This window comes from Anser brachyrhynchus, assembly GCF_964034855.1.
Source record: "Anser brachyrhynchus genome assembly, chromosome: 2".
Taxonomy (NCBI): Eukaryota; Metazoa; Chordata; class Aves; order Anseriformes; family Anatidae; genus Anser; species Anser brachyrhynchus.
Window position 1 is genome coordinate 112,098,702 of NC_137695.1, and position 25,652 is coordinate 112,124,353.

Consider the following 25,652-nt stretch of genomic DNA (forward strand, 5'->3'; position numbering starts at 1 on the left):
TTGTAGCATAAATAATTGCCCTAACAGGGCCTTATAACACAGCCTAATGCTGAAAAGAAAACCCTTGATTTCAAGCAGAGCAGGAATTTTGTAGGCAGGTACAAGGTTGCATGTATTCCATCACACAAGTGACTGCGTGAAGCTAGGTGTTCCTCTTCCTGCTTTGGTAATCACTATGATCATTAGAAGAAGATGTATCTGCTAGAGATGGAATGAGTGGAATGACAAACATGCCAAAAATAGCATGTCTGGCTGGACTTTGTAAACAACTTCCCCGGTAAAAAATGGATGCATCTGATTCATCCCCGTAGTTTATCACCTGCTGATCAGTAAGGGAAGGGGGAATACGAAGCAACATGACACTGTGTGGTCATAAGCTGCTGCCCAGCACATTTAGGTCAGTTAAAAGCAAAAAGTCTTGCTGAACAACAGCAACGCATGCTTATTTAAATGTTTTTAATAATGTCATTTGTAAGAAGGCACTAGCAAGTCAAATCCTCATTCACAAAGTCTTTTTTTTCCGGGTTGTTGCAGAAACTGGAAGAGAAGTTTCGGCTGAACAGGCGAGAACTGATCGCCTTCGAATTCCCAGTGCTGGTGGCCTTGGAGTTTGCTCTTCACCTTCCTGAGCACGAGGTGATGCCACACTACAGACGCTTGATCCAGAGCTCCTAGCACTGGCTGCCCTCCTGGGAAGGGGCTCTGGACTGTTCCCACTTGGCTCTCTTGAGCTGCAGTTACTACTGGAAATGCAAAATCAGACTCCTAACACTTCACTCTCTCCCTTTCCAAACCAGTTTTTCCAGCGACTGATAGGAAACGCTGCGTTGACGTAAGACTCTCAGCTTTGACAAATTTATGTATCGTTACTTTCTCAGAGCAGGTAAAGACTGAGATGTTGGTACATGGTTAACGTGCTGAAACTGGGTGGCAACTGACCCTGCCTGCAGGGACTACAGACATAAAAGTTACCTGTCATCGGTCATACAGAAATACGAAGGGCGTCCTTCATTACCACCCCTCTCTCAATCACACAAACCCTGAAAGCCCACGTGAGTGCATTCTCATAGTGCTTTTTCTACAGACCTGCTGCAACTTACAAAAGGACTCCCTAACGTTGTGAAAAAGCTTTTAAAAGAGGATATCTTCACTGTGTCAAAAAGAATGTGCCAATCTATTTTTGTATCAGCAATTGAAAGTGCACTTTTTCCTGTGGGGTGTTTGTGTGTGTATCCATGTGTGTGTGCGTGCGTGCCACTGACCTGATCTCGGTCCAGGTGGTTGGCTTAGCGGTGTCAGCGTGTATCAGTTACTGATGGCGAAGATCAAGGTGACCTTACATGTTTACTTCTTGAAAAATGTAACTACTGGAAAAGTGGTAAATGGGAACATTTTTGGACACTTGTTTTTTTGTTTTTTTTTGTTTTGTTTTGTTTTGTTTTAATTCTCTGATCTTTCCAACATTTTACCTTTGAAAGGATTACACTACTATTACAAGAGAAGGATCAGCAACCGACCATAAGTTTTCAGTCGTGTTTGTGATAAAGATGAAAGCATTAGTATGAGATTTCCATGTCATGTTTTTTAAAAATATCTTGTGTTAAGCCACATGCATATTTTTAACCTTCGCACTTTTCCCACTGTGGAGATGGTTAGACTTGCACTCTGTAGTGTTGTATTTCTGTGCTCTATGTTAGAGTGCGTAATAAGCACATTTATTGTGCTGTATCTTAAAACAGTGTTTTATTAAAAAAAAAAAAGTAGGGCTCAGCTGTATAACAGGTGTCTTAAGGCTCCAACAGCAGGGGCATCAGCTGTTCAAGTTTTGGTTTTTAACTAGAATTGACTGTGCAAAACTTAAAACCAGTGCCCATTTAAGTTAAAGGTCCAGTTCCTTTAGACATTTCAATACTGGAGTTTTACAGGAAAACCTCTTGCAGCTTCCGTGGCTCTGACTGGACACCCAGAAAGCCGGAGAGCTTCATCCGAGCTCCCCGATGCTACGTGCACACTATGCTAGCGCCATGCTTACGGACGTTGCTCAGTCGTTGTTACGCGGTGGGATTACACCCGTGTCCAACCTTCTCTTGTGCAGATTCACTTAGTAACAAGCCTTGCCCTCAACATGCCCCGCACGGATCCAGTAAAGTCAGATACTTACATTTATGGTATTCAAATAAAAAAATCTCAACCACGAGATTTTAGCTGAAGCCTTACCTCTCTAAGTTCGGGAGTGCTTGCTCAGAGTACGGAAAGGGCTTGTGAGCAGAACGTAGAGAAGTGGGACATACCAGAGGATGTAAACACACTAATGCTTACTTTCTTTCGCTTTTACTTTAACCGGTTTTATTATTTCCTTCGGTTAGGCCAGGAAACATCCAGTTTCTTTACCAGCTTTGACTCCTTTAAATTCTAGTATGAAAAACGCCTGCATGTGAATACTCTATAGGATCTGGAAAGGTTGTATGAAACGTGTCAGGACAAACGGGAATTCGCTTGATGCTGTTGCTCTCCCTCCATTTTAAGGGGGAGGGCCGCTGGGCTGGCTTACAGTTATTGCTAATACTTGCCTAGTTACTGATCAGATACATTCCAACAGGATTGGGGGGGAGGTGGGCAAAGAGAAAAGTGTGCACTTCCCGCCCCGGTGCAACTCCCCAGGCCGCTGCAATCCCCGTGTCGCTCCTGCTCCCTGCTGTCTCCCATCCCCAGGCAGCCACGGAGGAGAAGGGCCCAGAGCCTGCAGAGTGCTCAGCGTCTACAGCTGCCCCCTGGTCTGATTCGGCCCCGGGCAGTGGTGTAGCAGGCTGGTCTACAAAGCAAAACTGTCAGCGGCTCTGCTAAGAGGCCCTTCCACCCCTGGCTGCATCCCTCCCCACCAAAATCATGTGTATACGTTCGAGATTTGCTTCTGATGGCAGAGATCTGTTCCTAAGAGCGACCACTCGAAACTAAGTGGAAGCTTTACCTTTCTGTAAAGGCTTCTGCATTTTGCTTTTGAGTCTTGATTTTTTTATTATTATTTTTTTTTATGTTGCTTTATAGTATTGCAGGGAAAAAACAAATTGTGATTGCAAGATACAGACTAAAGAATGACAGTCTTACAGTAGTCTTTAGAGACGCTATTGAATCATGCTGTCACCTCTTTTGTCTTCTGTGCTGCTACCCAACTCTAAGCTACAGTTTACACAGATTTCTGGGAGGAAATCTGCTTGCTGGAGACTTTCTGCTTTTTGGTTTCATCGTTTTGGGGGGCGGGAAAGGGTTTGGGAGTGCTGTTCAGTTACAGTTTGAATGTGGAATAAACACTTAAGATGGTGATGATGTTGCACTGTTCACTTAGGGAACGTATATAAAGCCATACGATGCTAGATCTCAAAGCACAAAGCTTGGTCAGTACAATTATGGTTAGGACAACGGGCAGCATTTGCCCCCCTTTTCTCCCCAACCCTTGGAAAATTCAGGCTGAAGTGACAGAAGAAATCTGTACCAAACAAAAAAAAAAAGTTGATTGTTTGCCTTTGTCTTACATGGTAATGAGTGTTGATTTACAGATGATTTTAGGTTCAACTTTAAATAGTGTGGGAAATGATCCATTCCATATCACTTGTTCTGTTTTGAAATTATATACCATACACTCTACCATGCAGAGTTTTTTCCTTTTTCTAAAAATAAAAAATAAAAAATAAAAGTTTTAAAAGAAATTTGAAAGGAACACTCTTTTCCACCAGTGACAGTAAGTAAAATTATTCAGCTCTCTCTCACCTGTACGTGTCAAGTGGTTTTGGTTTTGTCTTCCCCTGGGACATCCAGCTGCTTAGTGCTAAGCCAGCGGCACGACTGCCCAAGGGCCCTGGGCATCTCCTGACATTCATCTTTCTGCACACGCCCCACTTCCAGGGTCTTTCCTCCAGCCCAGATCATCTTCTTCCAAGGCCACTTGTTTTTGTTTTTTGTTTTTTTTTTGGTTGGTTGGGTTTTTTTGGGGGGGAGGGAAGGTTGCTGGTTTTGTTTTTTTGGAGGTGCCAGCTCCTCCTCAAGCCACAAGCCTGGTTTGCCCAGCCCAAATGGCCGTGTGCAGGAGCACGAGGCACAAGCAGGCTCCCAAGCATTGCTTCTGTCTCATGACCCTAATTAGAGAAGTTGGGGCATGCCACTTATGTTTAGGCCAGGTGTTACTAAAACGCGCGGCCAGCCCCATACCAGTCGTAGCCCAGGTAGGAGGCTGCCAGAATTGCAATTTTGAGCACTGAACCCCATTATCTGCCACTGGTTTATTCAAGCTGTCTTTCCACCACCTTTGAAACCCCCTAACTCCAGCACCTAGCTAGGCCTCGTTAGGCCAGGAGGCCTCGCCAGACAGCACCTACTTATTGTGCTTTTTCATTCCACGTCCACTTTAATAAAGAGATTGCAAACATTTGGCTTCCCACCCCCTACCCATCACTGTGCTCCCTAGAGCCCCGTAATTGTAAATGGGCATTTTGATAGGAACGGCAGCTGGCTTTATGTGGGCCCCAGAACATGCAAGTATACAGAAGAAAGCTTTGATAGTCAGCCTCCAGAACAACCACAAACAGGCAGTGGCTTCTTTGGGATAGCCCATAGTGTGTTTCAATGAAATATCTTTATCTAATTGCTTCAGCCACGCAGCACGGAGCCCACGGGCTAGCTCTTCCCTGGAAGCAGTGAGTAGTTTGTTAGGAGAAGATAACACCTTCCCACAACGTTAACGGATTTTGGCACCCGGCTCCACGTTAAAAACACAGAAACAACGTTTTAAAAAAAAAAAGTAAAAAATGCAAAAGTTGTTCAGAGAAGTGAGAGACTGAGCAATCACAGCAGCAGTGCCAACGTCACTGCTTGAGACTGAAAGCTGTCCCAGGTTGCGCCTTTGGGGAAGGGGGAGGGAGAGTGGGAGGCAGATCTGAACTGAATTTGTTCATCTGGCTGACATTTTAAACTCCGTAGTAAAGGGGAAAGAAGTGAAGGGGAGAGAGAAACTTGAGATGTGTCCTTTCAATGACGTTTGCACATGACGAGAACCTTGAACCTTGCTCCGACTGCACAGTGAATTCCCACAGCCAGAGACTCAGTGCCTCAGCCTACAGGCCTTCTGGTCTGGGTGAGCTCAAAAAGCCTCTTTCCATTCTCTATAAACCAGAAAATTAATAAATAACCTTGTCCAGAACCCAGTGGCAAATGTCAGGACCAATAGTGAGAGCAGGAGTTACGGTTATAGCGTGCTACTGGCAAAGAGCAGGGACTGTGGTCCTGGGAAGCGGCCTTCAAAGCAAGGCAGGGCAAGGAGGTGCTGTTGACTTGAGTGGCAAAATCTTCCATCCCTTAGAGACCTAAATATTGGTGACCATCAGAAGTAAATTCACCCATTCTATGAATTCCTCCAGCCTGTCACACAACCCTTCCCACAGTCCTGCTGAGCATTACCTTACAGCAGGTAAGGGCCTGGCCTCTGCTAGGCCGCTCAGACAGCTGCCCCGGGACTCGATTCCTCAAACCACGGGAAGCCTTCCAATTCACAGTCTGATTTGACTTGTGACTAGTTTGTAATTTTTTGAACTCCTGTCAGTATTTTACCTAATTGAAAATGAAATCTTCCCCTTATGGGGACTATGGGCTCAGCGGATCCTCAGTGGCAGAGGATATTCGCAACAACTTTCAGGTGTTTAGTTAGATGAGATACTAAAAGGAGAACAGAGACATGAGAAGAAAACAGTCCTCCTCTGAAGCAGCAAAACCATGAAATGTGAGAGGACACCCAAGCAGCTCTTTTCCTTCACATGGAGAGCTGCCAGTCACACTAAACTGTCACCCTTTTCCTGAAGCCCTTGTTGCTGCCAGTTTCTCCAGGCCCCTTGCTCTTTGTCTCTCTCTTCTTCCTTTGACTCCTCTACCTTTTTGGCATGCTCTCCAGATGGGATCATGGATAAACTGGCAGCAAACGCCCACTCAGAGTATCAGTAAACAGCACGCAGAGATTATTCAGAGTTAAAGGAAAAGCCTCCGAGCCCAGTGAAGTGTTGCCTTCGCTGTCATCAGTGGGTGCTGCCATCAAGGGAGAAGCTGTGCAAGCCAGGCCTTCAGAACCACTGACACTTAAACACCCTCATTTTTAACTCACCAGCACCCATGAGAGAGCCTTTGTACTCTACTCTACTCACCCTTCCTTCCCAACATACACAGCCACGAATCATGAGGTTACCTGTTTCCCACTGCTTCCCAGAGGGTTTTCATTTGGGGTTGACTGGGAGAGAGTGAGGATGAAGAGGCAGAAGGGGAGAAAATGCAGCCTGGTTTATTTACAAGTCACTGTTAAGCCCCGTGTGATCACAGAGTGGTTTACCAGGAATGGATTCTGTCCGTTGATTTAGGAGATTCTCAACGTTGTCTCGAAGAAACAGCTGCTTTGGATGGGGAAAGGAGATAAAGCACCAAGACGAGATGTAGAAAAACTGCAGGGCTGAGTGGTCTGAAACTCTGCTCCAGGGAGGAAGGAATGGTTCACAAAATTACAAATCTGCAGAAAACAATGGGAGTCTGTGGTTTCGATTGATATTTTCTGCTGGCAAACAAAAGAAGCCCGTCTGTATTTTTAGTTTAAAAAGATTTTAAAAAAAAGAAAAGAAAAAAATGTGTAGTAACACAGTATCTACAAAGTTTTAAAAAGCCGGATAAAAGGCTTTTATTTCTAAACTGCTCTCACCCCACTCAGAATGGGATGACAAAAATGACTGAATTGTTGCCATCCAAGCTGGATTACCCGTCTGGAGCGTGCTGCCTCCCCGTCCGGCCCTGCTTCCCAGTGGGGCGTCTCTGCAGAACGATGCCTGTGTGAGCGCCTCCAGCTGAAGGGCTGAACCCCAGGCACCTTCCTCACGTCCCCCCGCTTCTGTGGGTGAGAGCACAGCTTGCGAGGCAAGCTCCACGTGATTAACCTGCCACGAGCAGGCCTTTTTGTTGGGAAAGGTCTGAGCTCTGTCTTCGGGACACGGCAGGCACAAGTGGGGGGGTTGGCCCCCAGGTGTATACGTCGGCTACGTGTTGGTTGCACGTTGAGGTAAGGCCTTAGCATGCACCAACCAGCCCACCGCCCACTCTGCTTCCCTGTGGAAGGAAGCACTGGCAAGAAAGGATGGAAGGGGCCATCACCACATTTGTCCACATCAGCAATCCTAGAGGAAAAGGGAGAACCAAGACATGTTAAAGGCATGCCCACCTAAAGAAAGGAGAACTGACGCAATGACTACCCACACATCATCATCATTCATTCACTTCTTCTTAACAAAAAATAAAATAAAATAAAAATAAAATCTCCTTCCTAAAAGGGTACTGAAGCATGGTTGAACTACAATCACTAGCAACCTACCTTCTGCTTTCTAGGCCAAAAGTGAGCTGGTCATACAGACCTCCAGGTCTACGCGCTGACCTCCCATGATGCAGCCCACAAACTAACTGCTCTGTAGCTCTTTGTAGACCACATGCATCTTAAAGAAACATCAAAGCATTCATTTAGACATTTCAGATGGACAAAGTCCAGCACATTTCTAAACATCAGTAGTTTTTTCCAATCTCTCTTCTGTTGTGAGCAGTTTTCTAGCCAAAACTAGACCAATTTGAGCTTATAAGCAAAAGCAAGTCATTTAAATACACATCTTTCAGATGCACATCATTCAAAAGCACATCACTGAAGAGCTACATCCAGAGTGCTTCTGAAAGCTCAATATTTAAGGCCTTCTCCCGGAGCAACATCCTCCCAGCCATCCTGAGACACCCGTCTCTGGTGAGGAGCGCAGACTGGAAGCCAATTAGGAGCTGGAGTATTTCTGTGGGTAAAGATTACAATTCCCACAAAGACGACACCAGGACTGTAAAGTGCTCTTTTTTTTTTTTTTTCCCCTTCTTTTTTCCTTTTGGTTCACCTTGTCTTACTTGAATAAACCCAAAGATAAGCAGGAAGATGTTGGTGCAGTGCTGGGAGCTGGGGCTGGCTGAGTCTTTCATACGCGGCATCCGGAGCCGCAGTCCCCACCCTTTGTCTGATTTATTTTAAAAGCCTGCTGCGTCCATTAATGGAAAGTTGGACTCTGTTCAGGCGGCGATGGTGTCCATGGACAGGAAAATGGAAAGTTTCAGATTAAAGCTGCAGGAGGCCAGGAAGAAAAATATCTGGTGAATTTAATTGATGGTGGCAACGCAATTATTGTAGACAACTGTTAAAGAAATGGCCGTCTGTGAGCCAAAGCAGATCCTTAGTTGGAAAGATAAAGGAGGGCGGCATGAAAGTCCGCAAGGCCACGGGGCTGAGAAGTTGAAACGTTCCTTACCAGCGGGAAGGTCAGGCACTTTGCTAAGTTGATCTTTTGAAGGTGTATGATAGGGCAGCTCTCACCATGCCGTAACATTTGCTAACCATCCAAGTTATTCTCTCTCTCCTTAATTTCCTGAAGATCTGAGACATATCTGATGACACCTGGGCATCCCCATTGCTTTTGTACTCAGCAGAAGGTGATAGGAGTCCCAGTAATATCATCCTGTAGCCTCATTGAAATAAGCAGCTGAGCAGAGGGAGGAAGTCGTAGCGGCAACCTGTGCTGAAGACCTTACAGACACCGGGGAAGCCCATCAAGGCATGCGGATGCCCTGGAAACCCACCTACCCGGGGCTGCATCCAGAAAATCAGCAAATAGACTTTTCAAAGTGCAGATGATCTCTGATCCTACCAAGGGGCTCTTTAAGGCGGAAAAAAGGTGAATAAAAAGCTGGCAAAGAAGGCAGAATTCCTGTTCCTAAATCAACTATTGGTTTATAACTATACTGTCCTCATGTGATTTTTTCTTCCAGTTAACTGGGTAGCAATGAGCCAGAAAATTAAAAATTATTTATTCTTAGCATAACTGTAACTGTATTTATTTACATAAGACTACTATAGAAAATAGGAGGAGAGGAAACAAGTATGAAGGAGAGGGAAAAGGGAAAAACACCCCAAACTCCAAAACTTTAGATAATGTTACAGCTGAAATCTCATGCATGCCACGGGCTCGCTCTACTGTTTGTTTTTAAACCATCACATGAAATGATGTCAGAATCCTATAGCAGGAATGTATTTTTGGAATGGCCAGAAATATTTCATACTTTGTACCCTCCTATTAAGGCACGACAGCCAAACTTCCAGCTTGTGGAAGAATTCATCATGAAGAGATTTCATGAAGTCTCTCAGGGAAGACACCATTGGCTCTTTGAGAGTGTGTTCCCTTCTCTCTTTTCCCTAAAAGCCATAAACCCTTGCAATCTTTACCTTTGGATGATTCAACGTGTATCGTTTTAGGAGGCGACGTGGTTTATTAACTCGCAGTGGTTTATTGAATCACGTCGTAATAGACTCGCGTTTCCTCTCGTTGAGGAAACTGGCAGCGTTTCCCCATGAGAGCTGCCTGCAGTCTCGCTTACAGCCCCAGATGCTGGGAGCCAGAGGTTACTCAACAACCCCCGCTGCTATCCCCTGCGTTTACCCCTCTAAAATCAACTTTCCGTGATTTCAAAGAGGACTTTGAACCAGAAACGGTGCCCTTGTGTCACATTTCCATAAACAAGAAAAATAAAAAACACAAGAGAGACTTTGAACCAGAAATGGTGCCCTTGTGTCACATTTTCGTAAACAAGAAAAATAAAAAACACACGAGAGATTTGGAAGGGCAAGGGGAAGTAACTTTCTAGCTTTTCCACCGATTTCTGTATCGGGAGGTTAAGGGTTCCCCCGTCAACATTTCCAGTGGCACTGCCCTGCAGCGCAGCGCCCGCTCTGCTGAACTAGACCACTTCTCTCTGAAGGTTTCTGAGCCACAGAGGGTTTGGTTTATGGGTTTGTTTGTTTGTTTTAACCCGACAGAAAACAATACAGACGAGTTTCTTCCATCTGAGAGGCTGCAGCAAGCGACTTGCCCATACAACGTGCCTGTTCACAGCACGAGCCACGCAGCTCTCTGCTCAGCAATTTCAATATTCCGCTCTGAATACGGCTGAGCCACACGAAATTGCGTTGTGTAAGGCTCTCCTTGAAAGTAGAGATTTATTTCCTTTGGTTACAGCTCATCAAGTCTTGAGGCTACGGCCATCTGTGTTAATCCCCACACGGTCTGTTCTTACTCATCATCAATAACCAGCCCAAGGAGCGCCCATGCCGAAGACAGGGCGCACAGACAAGTACAATAAGGACATAAAAGTTGCTGTGACGGGATTTTTAGCTTCTGTGTCTATCCAGCATCCGAAGTCTCTGGACAAAAATGGAGACATTAAATGAGAGAAAACAATTAGCGTCACCCCAAAGGAGCACAGCGATGGGAGAAGGAAAGTTCAGCGCCGCGCTGGGAGCGGCCGGGGCTGGGAGGATTTGCAGATCTCAGCCCCTGGCCGTGGGACAGCCAGAAGCAGGATGGCAAAGCGAGGAGCTCGGATGCCCGCTAGGAAGTGTTGTGCCCCCTGCCCGACGGCTGTCGGCCCGCTCACAGCTTGACGCTTAGCAGGAACCGTGACCCTCTCGTTAAGCTGCGTGGTACCAGCGGTGCTCCTGTGGCACTGCCAGCTCTCCCCCTTCCCTGACCATATTCATTGCTTTACAGCTTAACGAGCGTAAATCCCAACCACCCGGTTTCTCAACCCCAATTCCCATTTCCTCCAAACATCACTGCCTTCTCCTTACCCGTTTCGAAGGAGTTGTGCCGGAGGCTTGTTTTATTTGGGCAGAAGGGAGTCACGAAAAGTTTGGGACCGCTGATGGCAAACATAAGGAGGAGAAGCTTGGGCATCCTCAGCTGCCTGTTTCTAAATCTTAATCACAAAGCATAACACAGAACACACCGAGCATGCTGTCAGCATGATTTGGAGAGAGAAAGAGATTTTTCAAATCAAGAAGTCAATATGCCAGCTGGCTACCCCCATCTACTCTGGAAGCAGAGACATTTATGAAGGGGTAGAAGAGCACTGCCTGACGCCGTCCCATCCCAGGCAGCAAGGAAGGGGCACACTCCCCACCCCAGCAACCAAGAAGCACGGCTTTTTCAGCAGTATTCTCCCCAAACAGTCACTTCTCTAGCAGAAAACAAAGCTTACACAAGGTCAAAGCATAGCTAACAAAGGGTTAAGCTTCTCACACAAGGCAATTACTATGGAAATAGTTACACAACCCTCACGGGCTCCTCTAATCGCTTTCTGGGACTAAACAGCCATGTATTTGTCATGTGCCCTAATCAAAAAAGAAATAAATAAGCAGCACATTTTCAGGAGAAAATCTCTTCCCAGTTTATCTCCTGGCACAAAACTATTTCGACCTGTGCTTTTGCCAGTCCTGCCCCCAGTCTCCTTCCCCTGACCCACGCCTTCTCCGCAAAAAAAACCAGCCTGCCCCTGCTCTGCTGTCTGGAACGGGATTAAGGTTTCACGCAGGTCTGTTGCCTGCTTCACGCAGCAGATCGTCTGGCTGAAAAACGTTCACTCAGCTTCTGCTCTGGGCAAGGCAAATTTGCTATGGAGTTTTCTTCAACCCTCGAGCTCCTTTGGGTTACGGATAAAACATTTGGAAGAAGGCCTCCTTTCCTCAGCACAGCTCCCAGTAAATAACTTTCCTGCAGTATTTAATAACAGCACCCTTTTCAAAACATGTCCTACGTCCACATCACACCTTGAATTTTTCAGATTTTGTTCGAGGATGGGAAACAAGAACATAAATACATATATACTCATCCAACAACTCTGACATAGCTGTTAAAAAAGGAATAGTAAATTGCAACTCTATCCCTTACCAAGTATTTCTGTCTCTTACCAAGTATCTTAATGGGTCCACTGCTTTTTGAAGAAAAAAATGAAAGGTACTGAAAGATTGGCATAAGTTCTCTTCCTAGCACTAAGCACAACAGTCTCACAGCAATAAGCAACAACGGAATTGCTTCACTGGTAACCATCAGATTCTTTTAATTCATTTAATAAAACTTTCCGCTGGAATCTGTGGCACAGCAGCCAGGTCCAGAAGATTGTTTCGACTACCCACTTGTGGTCCATACCCATCAGCTTTGCTATTTCAGTCTTCTCTCCGTGGCGCTTGACTTCAAGACGCGCCTCCCCAGCAGATCGTACGAGCCTTGCCACAAACCAACTAAGCAAGATAAGATCAAAAAGGTATTACGTGATTCAGCACTATCTGCCAGAGCGGTTTGATCAGAAGCAGTAGACGTGAAAGCAGCGTGATGAGGCAGCCACCAGGGATCTGCTTGCCCTCGGGGCGACCAGCACAGCCCCATCTCTCTCTAGTCCCATGCGCTGATGGCCCAAGAGCTGCTGAGGCTTCAGATGGTACGTTGCTGAAATGACAGAGACTGGAAAAAATGAGGTTCTTCACCAGCTCAATTACAGGACCATTGCTATGCATTTCGGAATTAACATCCTTGCGCCTTTGCTCCTTCTTCAGATCTTTGTTTCTACTTTTTTTTTTCCCCCCTCTAAATTACTGTTATCAAGTCCAGTGAGAGCAACCTTAAGTTTGAACTTCAGAGGTTTCCTTCTCCAAAGATCACTACAACAACCCCGAGGTGTGTTTTTTAGCCTTGCAATCTCTCTCCTCCTGAGGCAGGGCTGAACTGAAGATCAGGCCATGGTTTCCTCAGGAAATTACCACGTTGTTCTGTCCCACCCCCACCGGTCACACACGCTCCTTGGGTCTGCTCTCACCTGGGAGATGCTCCTGGAGGAGCCCCTCTTCCAAGACCAGCGCAAGGGGCTCTTCAACCCCCCACAGGGGTCATCCCTGTCTGAAGCAGGTCAGGTTGGTTCAGAGCGTGCTGCTTCTTCCCAGCCACATTTAACAGGGGAACCCAACTCTGTTTTCTTGAATGTCTAATGTAGCGATCAATTGAAACCTGCTTTTTTTTTTTTTTTTTTTTTTAACTTACATCGAGCAGAGTCTCACAAATGCAAGCACATTGTGGTAAGGCACAAAAATGAAAACCAGAAGCAAAGAGCTCCGTGTTGGTTAACATGCATGAAGTTAATAAATACGTAGCGGACTCACTAAGCGGGTACCTTAGATACTAATTTAGCAGCTGCAGGGACTCAGTTCCCCAGAAGGTAGACAATGTCATGCCTACTCCCGCCAAACAACCTTCCCACAAACACCCTAAGCATGCCCTCTGGAATTAAAGAACCCCTGCCGCTGATTTGGCCATTTCTTTCCACTGAGACCACCAGCAAGAAAGCAAACGGGTGTTCTGGGGTTTGGTGTGATGCTATGAATAGAACAAACAAGAGAGCGGGGAAAAAACAATAATCCAGACTGCAACCTACCCATGAAAATTATGCAAGAAGAGAGGTACATGAAGAGCTTTTCCCACAGCAGAGGTTCCAGCTATAATTGCAAAACGTAAGCTATCACTCGGGGACTGCTTCATGAGGCACCGTTGTTCTCTGTGAGGGCACCCCATTCCTTCCACCAACCATGAAGGACATTTTTGTCAACTTAGATGAAGGGACTACAGTTTAGGTATCTAATGCCATGAGAGACAAGTCCGTCTCCTTACTGAACATTTGTTATCAAGCTCCTTTTACCACGTAGACCTTCCTCACAATACTATCAAGTCAACATTTAACACCACTTTGACATAAATTGCTTTCCCAGGCGCTAATACATCAAGACTAATTTCTAACATCCATTAAGCAACCAGAAATTAATTTTAAGAACTCTTGAGATAAATTGCCCTAGACTCTTTATGACATCCATTCAAGTTTTATAATCTTTGTTGCCTCTTGCAACAATTTAGGAGACAAACCACTGCTGGGAACAGTACAATTCCCTCCACCCCTTCCAGATGACAAAAATTCACAGACTTCAAGAGAAATCTTGGGGAATGGGAGAAGAAAAAAACCACACAAACAGCAAGCACTACAGACATTGAGATTTATTGCTGATTTCCCCATTTGGCAAAGCTGTCAACCCACCGTGGTTTCATGAGGGAATTATCTCCAGAAGCCCCGTTGCCTATGTCACTGTGCCAGCTCAGACGATGTGACTACAGACCTGTGCGCAGCGGCTTGCCGCTTTCAGAACAGTTGGAAACAAAGTCCATCCTTCCTGATACTGAATTCAGGGCAGGATTTGGGCTCTGACATTGTTTGGCATAACCTACTGTCAGCTTTCAACAACAACAAAAAAACCCTGGGAGCATCCAGTGGGGAATGCTGCTTTTCCTGAGTTCAGTTCCCTGTGCAAAAAGCTGCTACTGAGACGTTTTTGCACAAGGCCAATGGCATGAGGCAGCACAGTTTTTCCTTTACCACATCAATCAGAAATAGTTTTGTCTTGTGCTTTGAGGCAAAGGCTCCAAATCATCCTACCAACTGTGCTGCTCTCTTACCAGCACTAATAGCACAGTTTTTCCTTCTTAATAAAAAAAAAAAATAGGCCTTTTTCCCTGTGTTTGGTTGCGCTTCTTCATTCTTGCTGCTGCATTTTATTCATGATAGGCTCTCTAGGCTGCAAGTCAGCTCTTTTCCAGCTGGCGAGATCTGGTTCCGCTTTACGTGCCTGTCCTTTCAGTGTACACAAGCAAAGCTTCTCCAACGCCACTGATCACAAGGCTGTAAACAAAGCAAACCACAAATTCAGCATCAGGCAAGTCCCTTTACTTGATACAATGCCAAACACACCACAGCATTAAGAGAACTGAATTAATTTGTCTAAATACATTTCAACCTAGAGACAGTATCCCAGGTGATTTTTTCACTTGTCTCGATAAGAGGCTGAAAAAAGAAATGTCTTATTCTACAGATCTCACCAGAAACTACCCTTTGTGTATGTTAGGGCCAACGGTAGTTCACGTGAAAAGACACAAGTCTACGTAGAAAAGATTGCATGTAGTTAGGAGAGTAACTATATGCCCACATGCCGGCAAGAAAAGGAAAGGAAGGCAGGAGGAGATGTAAAGTCTGGGTTTTGTGAGCTGAGGAAATCTGGAAAAAGCATTTTGCTCTGGGGAGTTCCCACTGTCCTAGGGAGGCCAGTAGAAACCCTTGTGTTTGCTGCTCTTTGCGAGGCAGCTGGCGGAAGAGAAGTGCCCTGGCTGAAACGGCACATGTGCCCAGGCACTTCCTTCCCCTGCTGCTCACAGCACAGTGGTGGCTCTAACACTTCTCGCCAAGACTCAGGCGTGAAGCAGGATGAATGTCATAAATCCAAATGAGGATGAATGCTTTTTACAAACAAAACCATTCACTGAAATAATCTATCAACCCAACTTCATTTGTGTAATAGTTAAAATCTCCAAAATCTTTCCTGCTATCATATCCGAGAGCAATATGCTAGGACACGGACTCTTCTCCACTTTCGTAACATTGCAAAGCTAAGCATATTGACCTTTCATCTTAGCCTCATGGCTTAGTTAGATTATGAAACAGAAAAGCTCCTTAATGAACTTCATAAACAAAACAAACTTTCATGTAGTTCATTTGCAAGAGTGTTTTTTTTTTCCCTAAGATAAAAATGCATGTGAAGCTGAAGGCTCTGGTCTTTAATAGCATTACATTCACTTATATGATTAGTTTTGGTGAGCTGCTTTAAAAATCACATAATTCCCCTTGTTCCTGAGAGGAACAAACATTGTACAACCATGACACAATACCTCACAATTACACAGTAAGCAGCCCTGGGAGGTAGGTGCTGACAGCCTGCTGTGGAGACAGAATACCTCCACAAGTGGAACTGCCGACAAGGAGCTGCGAGGGCTGCAGGCTTGTCAAAATGATCTGAAACACACGAGTCTGTGTGCCTGAAATCACTAACCACCTGAGCACTTCTCTTTGGAGAGGGTTAACTCCCATGTCTTGCCTAGATTTCAGCACCAGTTCTAAACACATCTCTGCATTAATTCCTTTGGAAGGTAAGGTTGGATAATGTATTCTTTTTTATTCCATGGAGAGAAACCCGATGCATATAGGAAGAACTAAAACCAACAGTGTCTTAAAAATTACTTTTTTTTTTTCCTTTTTGTGTGTTCTCTACAAGATTTTTGACAGAGACTTAAAAAAAAATAATCTATCACTGCTGTAGCACTCTAAAAATTAGACTGGCAATCCTATACAAAAGATTAAACTGTACAACACTATCCTGTAAAAAATGCACCCGCATTTAAATTGTTTATAATACCTTATGTCCTTCATCAGTGGAGAAGAAGAATCCCTTTCTGCAGGACTGGAAGTTTCAGGTATTCACAAGCCCATGCAATCCATACTTAACTAGATTACTAGGCCAATAGAAACAATCATTATAACAGGGATGAAGCAGATCTAAAATCCATGGCTAAACGCCAACCCTTTATTTACCTTCGGTTTACCGTCTGGCAAATCCTTTGGCTTCTGCTTATTGTGGGAGTGACAGCTAACTGCCTTTGCCCATCACTCAGAAATTAACATATGATATCGTCCCTGACAAAACTGGAGCAACACTAAAAACCTCAGTGATTAATGATCTCATGAGTGCTTTGCAGCTGCTATCATCTAAGAATATTTCCAGAGCTTAGCCAAGGCACTACCAAGGCACAAACAATAATAGGACTTGAAAATAAATAAAGATACTTTTTAATTGTAACCATGAAAGCGTAATACTGGCCTAAGGGCAGCAAAGCAAAGTTTCTTTTAATGATACAGACACATTCATTATTTATATTACATACAGGAGGGCATGTAGTATACGTGCAACTATACAGGTCTACGTGTTCACATTCATAGTGATGTTGCTTCTGTTTTTCCATACGTTAGTGAATATGTATGTATTATAAAAGCCTACCTCCAGCATGCAGGACAGACCTGGGCTAGTGCATGTAAAATGAGGTCAGGAACAGCAAGTTAATGGCCCGTGCTGGGAGTATGGCAAGCACGTTGCTGTTAGATCAGGCTCTTGTGTACACGGGCCACATAAATGTGAGCTAGAGCTAACGAAAACCACAAAGGACTTACCTTAGCATTTGAGATTACGTATGCATAACATACATATGGGGATGCATATTCACATATACATAAATGGGGCTAGTTTAAAGCAAAATTCTCCTTTCCCTAACTTCTTGATCACACCTGGGAACGGAATATGCTAATTCCATTCAGTGCAGGGCTGAATCCTTAGACTGACAATCAAACTCTGAGGGCAGGAAAAGGGAGCCTAAAGCTGTTCAAAAGCAAGCAGGCTTATTTCCAGTAACAAATCTATCCTCAGAGATACATGCCTAACCCCTTCTTTAGTTGTTATGTGCACGGCAGAAGCACTTGAGAGCATCAGCCCTGGGCTGGGATTCCCTTTCGCCGGGTGCTCTTCAAACACAAACCGCTGTCTTTGACCAAAGGAGTTTGCAATCCAGTCCTTTATATCAGTACCCAAAAATGCCAGGTTAGGTGATTCGTAACACATGGCTAAATGTTACAAAATCCAGATACAGATTTGGAAAAAAGTTTATTAGTAGTAGTTTATTTTTCTACCTCTATTTATGCATTCACACTATACACAGCACTAGGGTCTATTCAGAAACTTGAATGCACTCTACTGGCTAAAAAGACTATTAACCAAACCATGATTCCTACGTTTTACGTCCAGTTCTGCCACTGATTTACAGTATGACGTTGAGTAAGTCATTTATTTGCCTATTGCATCCATTTATCTAGCTGTAAAACATGCTGAGTGAATTGTGGTGGTGCTTAATGTCTGAAATGTCCACGTTCTCCCACAGAGGGAGAAGAAACACTCTTCTATTCATCTTGCTGTACTGAATCTATCACACCTGGTTCTCCTTACATGCACAATATTACCAGCACTAATGGAGTTTGCCATTTGAAAAGTATTTCCACATGAAACACTGTGTGGAAATTCATTTTTACTGTTAAGAAAAAAGTTCACAAAGGTACTTACCAAGAAATTGTCAGTGCGTTAGCAGTCATGACAAAGAAGAGTGGTGATAAGCTAGCAGTGATAACCTGTAAAATTGAAAGGAGAATTAAAAAAAAACCAACTTAGTGACCTTGTGATAACACAAACAAAAACTGAAATACTTTCGTTGAAATTAAATTCCCATATATGCAGACACATTTTTTTTTCTTTGCTTTTACAACTGAGTCCAAAAATAGACAGTCAACGACAGGAGAAATGCAATGAGACTATTCTAAGCAGTCAGACATTGCTGAAGGTGGAATTCCCATTCCTGCCCAACCTCCCTCCGCTGCGTGAGCACAGCGACTATACACAGGCACCTCCTTTCTCCTCTGCCCTGTGTGAGGCAGGCCAGAAGACGACCCAACATGTGGGGACATGAGAGTTGTGCAACCAGCTCAGAGCAAGAACACCAGGTATCCCTGGGAAGCACGTTTCAAACTCAGGTTAGACGGGGCTTTGAGCAACCTAATCTAGTGAAAGATGTCCTGCCCGTGGCAGGGGCGTTGGTCTAGGTGACCTTTAAAGACCCCTTCCAACCCAAACCATTCTAAGATTCAATGAAAACACACTGCTCATTAGGCGAGGAGATAATGGAGAAAATAATACGACAATCACACACTGCAGTTGAACTTTAACTCCTACAGAATGTGGGATGCAGCAGAGGCAGGGCAGAGAACTACAGCAGAAGGTCCCTTTACTGCACACCCCAGTTGGTCTGGTGGGGAAACCTGCTAGCTTTTATTTGCCGATATTATTTTTATTAGCAAACTAGACTGGGGAAGACCAGTCAGGTCCTGGGTCAAAAAGCCTTACAATTCTGATGAGAATGAGAGCTTTAAATGCGTAATGGGTGTAGAAAAGATGGAAAAAGGAAAAAAAGGGAATGGTGTAAATAAAAACAATGTAACTTCAGTGTGTTTCTACCTCAAATATTTTCTTACACCAAGGTGTCCTGGGTGAAAAAGATGGGGACAAATGACTTTGTATTTTGATCCCAGAAACAGCTAGTTCCTGATGTACAATGGTTTGCAGCAGATCCCTGTCTCAACAGCCACGGAGCTACCACATCTGCAGTCTGCTCTCGTTTTTGGAGATTTTGTTGCCAGATGGATAATGTAAAATGGAAAGAGTTCAGAGAACAGTGACAGAGTCATTAGATGGAGGAATTGATTTTCAGTCAACAGTTAGGATAAGCAATGCCTGTGGGAAAGGAAGACTTGGTAGTGATTTACAAATACTTGGGAAACACAAGCACTGAGGAATGAAGGGAACTATTTAGGTTAATACAAAGTTGCCCAAGTAAAATGATGAAATTAAGAAACCAAACATTTAAATAATTATCAGCTAAGATTTCCTAATAGTTGTTTGTCTAGTTGTCTCCCAGGGGATAGAGCAGAAACCTCATTCCTTCATCTATTAAAAACTTGTTATAACATTAATACATGTCCAGCAGGGAAGTAAATGCTTCTTTGTAGTAAACTCCGTGCGCCGGAGCTTGAGCCAACGATTTGTTAGCCAATACCCGTTACATTTGCCATGGCTGCATTTTCAAAGACAGGTTTCTGAATCTGCAGATCACAAGCAGCGGCAGAAGAGATGCTGGTGCATCGCTCCTCCAGCCCCAGTCTAATAGTTGGAGGGGGAAGGGGGCGATAACGTAAAGCTGGCGTGAGGCCACAGAATGGCAGTAAGCAACACGCAAGAACTGTGGTGCCTGACGGGGACAATACAGTGTTTGCCACCTCTGGGGATGTCTCTAATTTAGGAAGAATCAAGGGATGCAGAAATGGCTTTGTTTTCCTCCTAGGGATCACCGTAAACCACACCCTGGCTGCTCTCCGTTTGCTGATGGCACAGACACCTTGCAGAGGGAACGAGGCAGGAGATGGGTTTGATCCAAGGATACCACACCACAGGACTGCAGATTTACTCCGTTCCTCCACAGCAATCAAACTGCCAGTATCTATACAACCACTGATACATCTCCTGATGCAAACTACTCATTCATCAGACTTACATAGCTCTGTACTAACTACCAGAGTAACGTACGGGAATATTAGGCAATGCTACAAAGCTTGAAGGTAACAGTGGAAGTGAGAACACTGCAAGCCCAACCCCTCCGGAGGTGAATCTTTCATGCACTTTCCCTAACACTGCTCCTAGGCTGGATATCTGGCAGTCCAAACACAGCACCCTACAACGCATCCACACCTTGATCTGGACTCTCCCTCACACACCTTGCAGCCACTCTGACCTCCGCAGACCAACTTCTCACATCCGTGTGAACGACGGCAGAATTAATTGCGCCGAGCTTATCTCAGGCTAATGTGAGTTTATTACATGAAGATGCACAACATCCCCTATCATGCATGTAAACAGGGATTAACGAAGAATGGCAGCCGTGACATTTACACTGCTTTCTTTTCTTTGAGTTCTCCTGAAAGAAACTCAAGTGCTGCGTTTGAGAAGTGACATAAGTTAAAGCTGTCTCACCCACTCCATTGTAGAGTCATGTTTATCAGAAACTTGAGAGGAGGCCAAGAGCAGAGAAACAGGCATTTAAGAACCCTGTGAGAACAGGCCTTATCAAAAACAATACCCCATTCTACTGCGATCATCCCAAAACTCTGCAAAAATGCTACTGCAGGCTGTAGCCTTTTGGACTACTGCTGCAGAACACTCTTGTATTTCTGAAAAATTATGTAAGAGTGCCTCAGTGCCAAAGAGAAACAAAATGTGGGTTGGAATAGCACATGAAATAAGCATGCACAAGAAAAAAAAAAAAGAAAGAAAACAAAAGGAAAACACGTTGCTAAAAATGTCCACCTTTGATTGTTTGTGTAATGTAAAAATGAGAAACAAGTTTTCAGGGAAGTTAACCATATAATTTGTTCCAGGGGAAGTCTCTAAAATCTAGACACACAGTTCAGAAGATTATTTTTCCTTTTACTGCATTTCAGCATTTCCTGAAGTGTTTTGAGTGCACATGTACTTAGTTTAAAAAAAAAAAGACACCTACACTGATGTCCTGAATGTCCTTTAAAATAAAAATCATGCAAAGTGTGGTAATCTCTTTCTTCACTTTAAAGGTCACAGTTGTCCTCTTAGGCATTGAGACGCCTTAGGAAAAGGAATGAGCTTGCAAGACAAAGGAAACCAAGTAAAAGGCAAATTAAATTAGTGATTTCCAAACCTATCTGCTGAATCATTAAAAGCAGGAGATGGAAAGGAAAATTTTAATTAGGCATAGCCAGCCTGTTTAAAGCAAATGTCCCCAAGATTCTGACATGCAGTCAGAATTCTACCTAATGACATGGATACTAATTCTACCAAATGATTTAGACTCAATGGTTCAACCCCAACGATTTTAGAAACAGGAATAGTTCCATGAACTCTGGCTATCCACACGCTTGTAGAAAATGTGACCATGCAGTGCTGCAAAAGCTATTTTTAAAACATTTATACTGCAAACATTTGTACAAAATTCTGACACAGCTTTCAGCGATTAGGAAAAAAAATCTGAGTGTAGCATCATTTAACAAAACATTTCCATGTGAGCTGAAGTTGCTCCTAAGAAATCATTTCAAAACCTTCCTTGCTCAAAAAGAAAACAAAAAAGCAAAAAAAAAGGTTGCTTCTTAAAATAAACCATTTTAATTTTACCACGTCACTCTACTGTACCATGGAAACAACATGCATTTGAAGGGAACATTCGATTAACACCTATTTACCTTGATCTCAGCTATTTCTATAGTTCCAATCACTGATTCATTTACAAGTAATTTTGTAAGTAAACAAACATTTTGGTATTGCAGAGTACATTTGCTGTCTCTTATCAAAAACAGTTCCAGTTCTTTACAAAATCTATCAGCACTGAAGGCAATAACTGCATCCTTGTGAAGGACACTTACCTGGGAGTCAAAGGAGAGTGGTCTGAATCTCCACTGCTGCAGGACCCAACCTGCAGAAAGTCATCGGCCTGGCCCAACGAACCCTAGCTGAAACGGCTTCCACAGCAAGGCAGATAACCTGCGTGAGCTAGGACTGCAAGTCCCTCCGGGAAGGAGAAGGAAGAAGCTTAGAGCAGCGATCACTGTGAGCACAGGGAGAATTCTGCTGGACTGCTGGAGCAAAGACTGGAGCTGAGTAGTTAGATAATTAAACAGAAGGGGCTTCTTTACATTGATCACCTAGTACAGGGAGTAAACGAGAACCAGAAAGTGAAAGAGAGGATGACCCAGCACTATGGCTGGACTATGCCACGGAGAAGTCTCTTAAAACAGCAGCCCTTTTACAACTTAGTCATTGTAAGTACTAGAAGTACTCACGAGTACTGGAAGTGGGGTTGGACCCACCTAGAAGGGATGGGAGAGCAGGGAAATACGGACTCATTCCTCAACTTATAACTTGGACCCCGCAGAGGGAAACAAAGCTGGTGAGATCGCTGTTCCAGCCTCTGAATGGGAGTAATTTTGACAAGATTCAGTGATAGGAAAGAACCGATCATTGCAAACAGTGAAACAGAAACAAGTGAGGCTGAACCCTTTTACCTAATGACTGAGGACACACAGAAGCTCTGGGGTTTGTGCATTGTAGAAATTATGACCATTGAAGATAACTCATCAGAAGTTGGTAGGGCATGAACTGTGGTGAAACCTTGAGGAAGGACTGTGAGGAATCACGTAGGAGTCAATTCCGCAGGTCCAGCATTTGCCCCACATCAGGCTGAACTACAGGCAACAAGACCAATGGCATCATCCAACTCCTGGGTACCAGTCTAAGATTCATCAAGCCCAAATACCCTAACATGTGGAAGAACTTGTTGCACAGTAGGAGCACATTCAACATGCAAAAGTCAACCTTCTACAGGCAAAGAGGAGGCATTGGAAAGAACGTGCTCTCGTGAAACTGCATTTATGAAATCTGCTTACGCGATTCATGAATGGATGGAAGCACGATTACCACAAACTTTAAAAAAGTTCCCAAAGAACTTTGATAGGCTGCTACACAATTCCTGATGTGAATGACCCCCTCCTTTCTCCTAATCACTTTATGGTCAGATGACAAAACGTTCAGAAGAGAAAGCAAAATTTGTTTAATGAAAGTTGTTTTAAAAACTTAGGAAAAAACATTTAGAAATCATTCATTATTAGAAAAAAAGTCAGAAAAATAGTTTTATAGGTAACAAAACAAAATACATAGACTGTATGGAGAGTTCTTTGCTGAGGAACCTTAAGAAGAGTAAGATTACAGCTGGTCGAGCTGTAACTGGATCTACTTCTTGACCACAAAACGTAAGAAAATTCTGGTAAGTCTGACATGTGGCTTAAAGACAGGAGATGACAATAGCATCCTAAAGGTTCCTGATTCTTGACAAAGCAGACACCTGGATCCTGGGAGACACAAATGTGGGACTACACATTCTTTGCTGCCTCACATTCTCCACTGAGCAGCTGTGATTATCTCATAGACTTCATGGCGTCAATTCTTGAACAGGTCAAACCAGCCAGTACTGGCTAGACAAACGTGTCATTCCTGAGCGAGCTATCATTGATCCCTTCCATCCATGACCTCACAAGTACCTTAGCGAAAGATCTTCAAGCTGCAAAAGCTGGCTCTGGATTTTGAGTATCTAACATTGCTGAGGTGTTCAGGAACATGTTGTTTATGTAGCCAAGAACACAGATGAGGCCATTTTCAGAATTTAGATTCTAATTTAATCTTCCTATCTGGAATTGAAAGATATGGGGGATTTAGTCCAGACACGAACACGATTTGTTAATAGTACGACTATATCTGTACATACCATACAAAAAGTATGTTTCCTCTGATTCACTGCTAAACTAGAAAGTTAAATGTCATACAGTGCTTGCTGTAAGCGAACACAGAATACTTTATTAAAGTTTTCCTTACTTTGTGTACACAGAGCCAATCCTCGTAACCTCACTTCTCCAAACTGCCAAAACCTCTGTCCTTACAAAAACGCATTTTTTTTTTCCAAAGACAGTGTTTTGAAATGGCTCATCAAGTTCACTCACTGTTCAAAATAAATCTTCCTATTTATCATCAGGTCATCTTCTCAAAACATCAGGAAAAAGCTTCTGATGTACGTAACCTTTGTTTTCATTCTACTGGTGGAATTAAAGCAATGTCAAGCTTTTTATAGACATAATATTTGTTTTGCCCCTCTTCTGCATGTTTTAACCAGCTGCTAAGATAATTGTCAAAAATCGCCAGGGAAATGGATCGCTCTTAGTGCTGCTGAAAGCAGCTACATCAAGATAATACATTAATATGAAAAAGGCAGAAATGACAGTGGGCAAGAATCAGTAACAACACACATTATTTTGTTTCTTGAGGGACAGCCACTGAAATAAGTTATCAAATGTTATTGTTACATCTCTTGTATATACATCTACTTGGCAGTAAGCATATGTACATAGGCACACATACAAAACGCTATGCGAGGTAGGGAGATCTAGCAACAAATATCTGCAGAACAGGCAAAAAGGAACAGTTAACCTTATGTTATCGTCTCTATTCAATAATTCACGTTTTCTGAGCTATTAACACCATTCCTCCTCGTTTACAAACATTTTTCATTTCAGCTGGAGTAGGAGCCATTTCTATCAGCTCTCCTCTACCTTGCTACATTCCAATTTAAGGCAACCAAACATTGTCAGAGGGGTAACTCTGTATCTTAGCAAGAACTTTTTGATTCAGAAATATCTGGCAGTTGCAGAGCAGACAAACAAGACATTGACTGGGACAGCTGAACACCAGAAAGAACACCCAAGGACCCGGCTCTCCCCTGACTAAACCCTAACTGAAGTGGTCCAGTGTGTTCTGACAAGCCCTTTTGAAATAACCCAGACCTGAGAGGAGATCTTTGTAGACCAGGTACTGACTGCCATGTTCCACAAACTGCAGAAAGTCAGCGTTGAACAGCCAGAGGCACCGATGAATTCACCGATTACCAAGGGCTGTTGCAGGCACTGGGACCGACCTTAGCTGGGTAGAACTGGGGGCGGAACAAAAATCTCTGCTGGAGCTGACAACCATGGTGCACACCTTTCCTTGCAAGATAGAAGAACTAAAGTCAGGAACATCTGGATTAATTGTGAATAAAGCAGGGGAAAAAATCAAATGCAAAGAAAACAAACAAACAAACAAAAAAACAAAGAAATAAATACACAGTTCTACTCCAGTGTTTGACAGTCAAAATAAAGCACCATTAACAGCTGTAGGTACTGTGCACAGATCTCCCCAGGACTGCAGAGTACATGAAGGAATCCTGCAAGCAGAACCAGACCAAAATCAAACTTGCATTAACTGCTTAATTTCAGGTCAGTTTGGGGGATGGCCTACCACAGAAATAAGAACTTCCCCAGAAGCTTTCGAGCACATTGCCTATTACAACAAGAAGGCTTTCCCTGCAATCTGCATCTTTTCTAGCAGCACAAAGAGTCCTTGTCAATCATCTTTAAGATGTCAAAGCTCATCTCTGGTTAAAAGAGATATAGGAAAAGGGGGCAAAGCTCCTCCATCCACCTCTTCTGTAAAGCCTCCTTTATTTATCAACACATTGAAAGGACTCGAGAGAGATTTTAACTTAGTTCCGAGGGTCTGTTGTCACCAATCAAAAGGAAAGACAAAATATGCTGCTTAACCTAAAGCT

The 25,652-nt window shown here is 43.7% G+C and overlaps 3 protein-coding genes across 7 annotated transcripts in view; 1 reads left to right on the plus strand and 2 right to left on the minus strand.

Moving 5' to 3' along the window:
* The window catches only part of CABLES1 (Cdk5 and Abl enzyme substrate 1), an 80,466-nt gene extending 65,825 nt beyond the window's left edge, over window positions 1-14,641 (plus strand). For all 4 annotated transcript variants that reach the window (XM_080580380.1, XM_080580379.1, XM_080580382.1 and 1 more), the window contains one exon: window positions 535-14,641. In XM_080580380.1, coding sequence (XP_080436506.1) covers window positions 535-675 — 141 coding nt within the window. In that variant the 3' untranslated portion in view covers window positions 676-14,641. The remainder of the gene's footprint in view (window positions 1-534) is intronic.
* Window positions 1,742-8,052, minus strand: LOC308189842 (uncharacterized protein). The gene is made up of 4 exons (XM_080580385.1): window positions 7,941-8,052; window positions 7,388-7,505; window positions 6,782-7,193; window positions 1,742-6,538 (listed from the first exon to the last, which is right to left on the minus strand). The coding sequence occupies exons 1-4, from the start codon at window positions 8,029-8,031 to the stop codon at window positions 6,389-6,391; spliced, it is 771 nt and encodes a 256-aa protein (XP_080436511.1). The 5' UTR covers window positions 8,032-8,052; the 3' UTR covers window positions 1,742-6,388.
* Window positions 13,947-25,652, minus strand: part of TMEM241 (transmembrane protein 241) — a 56,427-nt gene continuing 44,721 nt past the window's right edge. For both annotated transcript variants that reach the window (XM_080580383.1, XM_080580384.1), the window contains exons 14-15: window positions 17,954-18,018; window positions 13,947-14,640 (exon numbers count right to left, since the gene is read on the minus strand). In XM_080580383.1, the coding sequence (XP_080436509.1) occupies window positions 14,580-14,640; window positions 17,954-18,018 (126 nt within the window). In that variant the 3' untranslated portion in view covers window positions 13,947-14,579. The remainder of the gene's footprint in view (window positions 14,641-17,953; window positions 18,019-25,652) is intronic.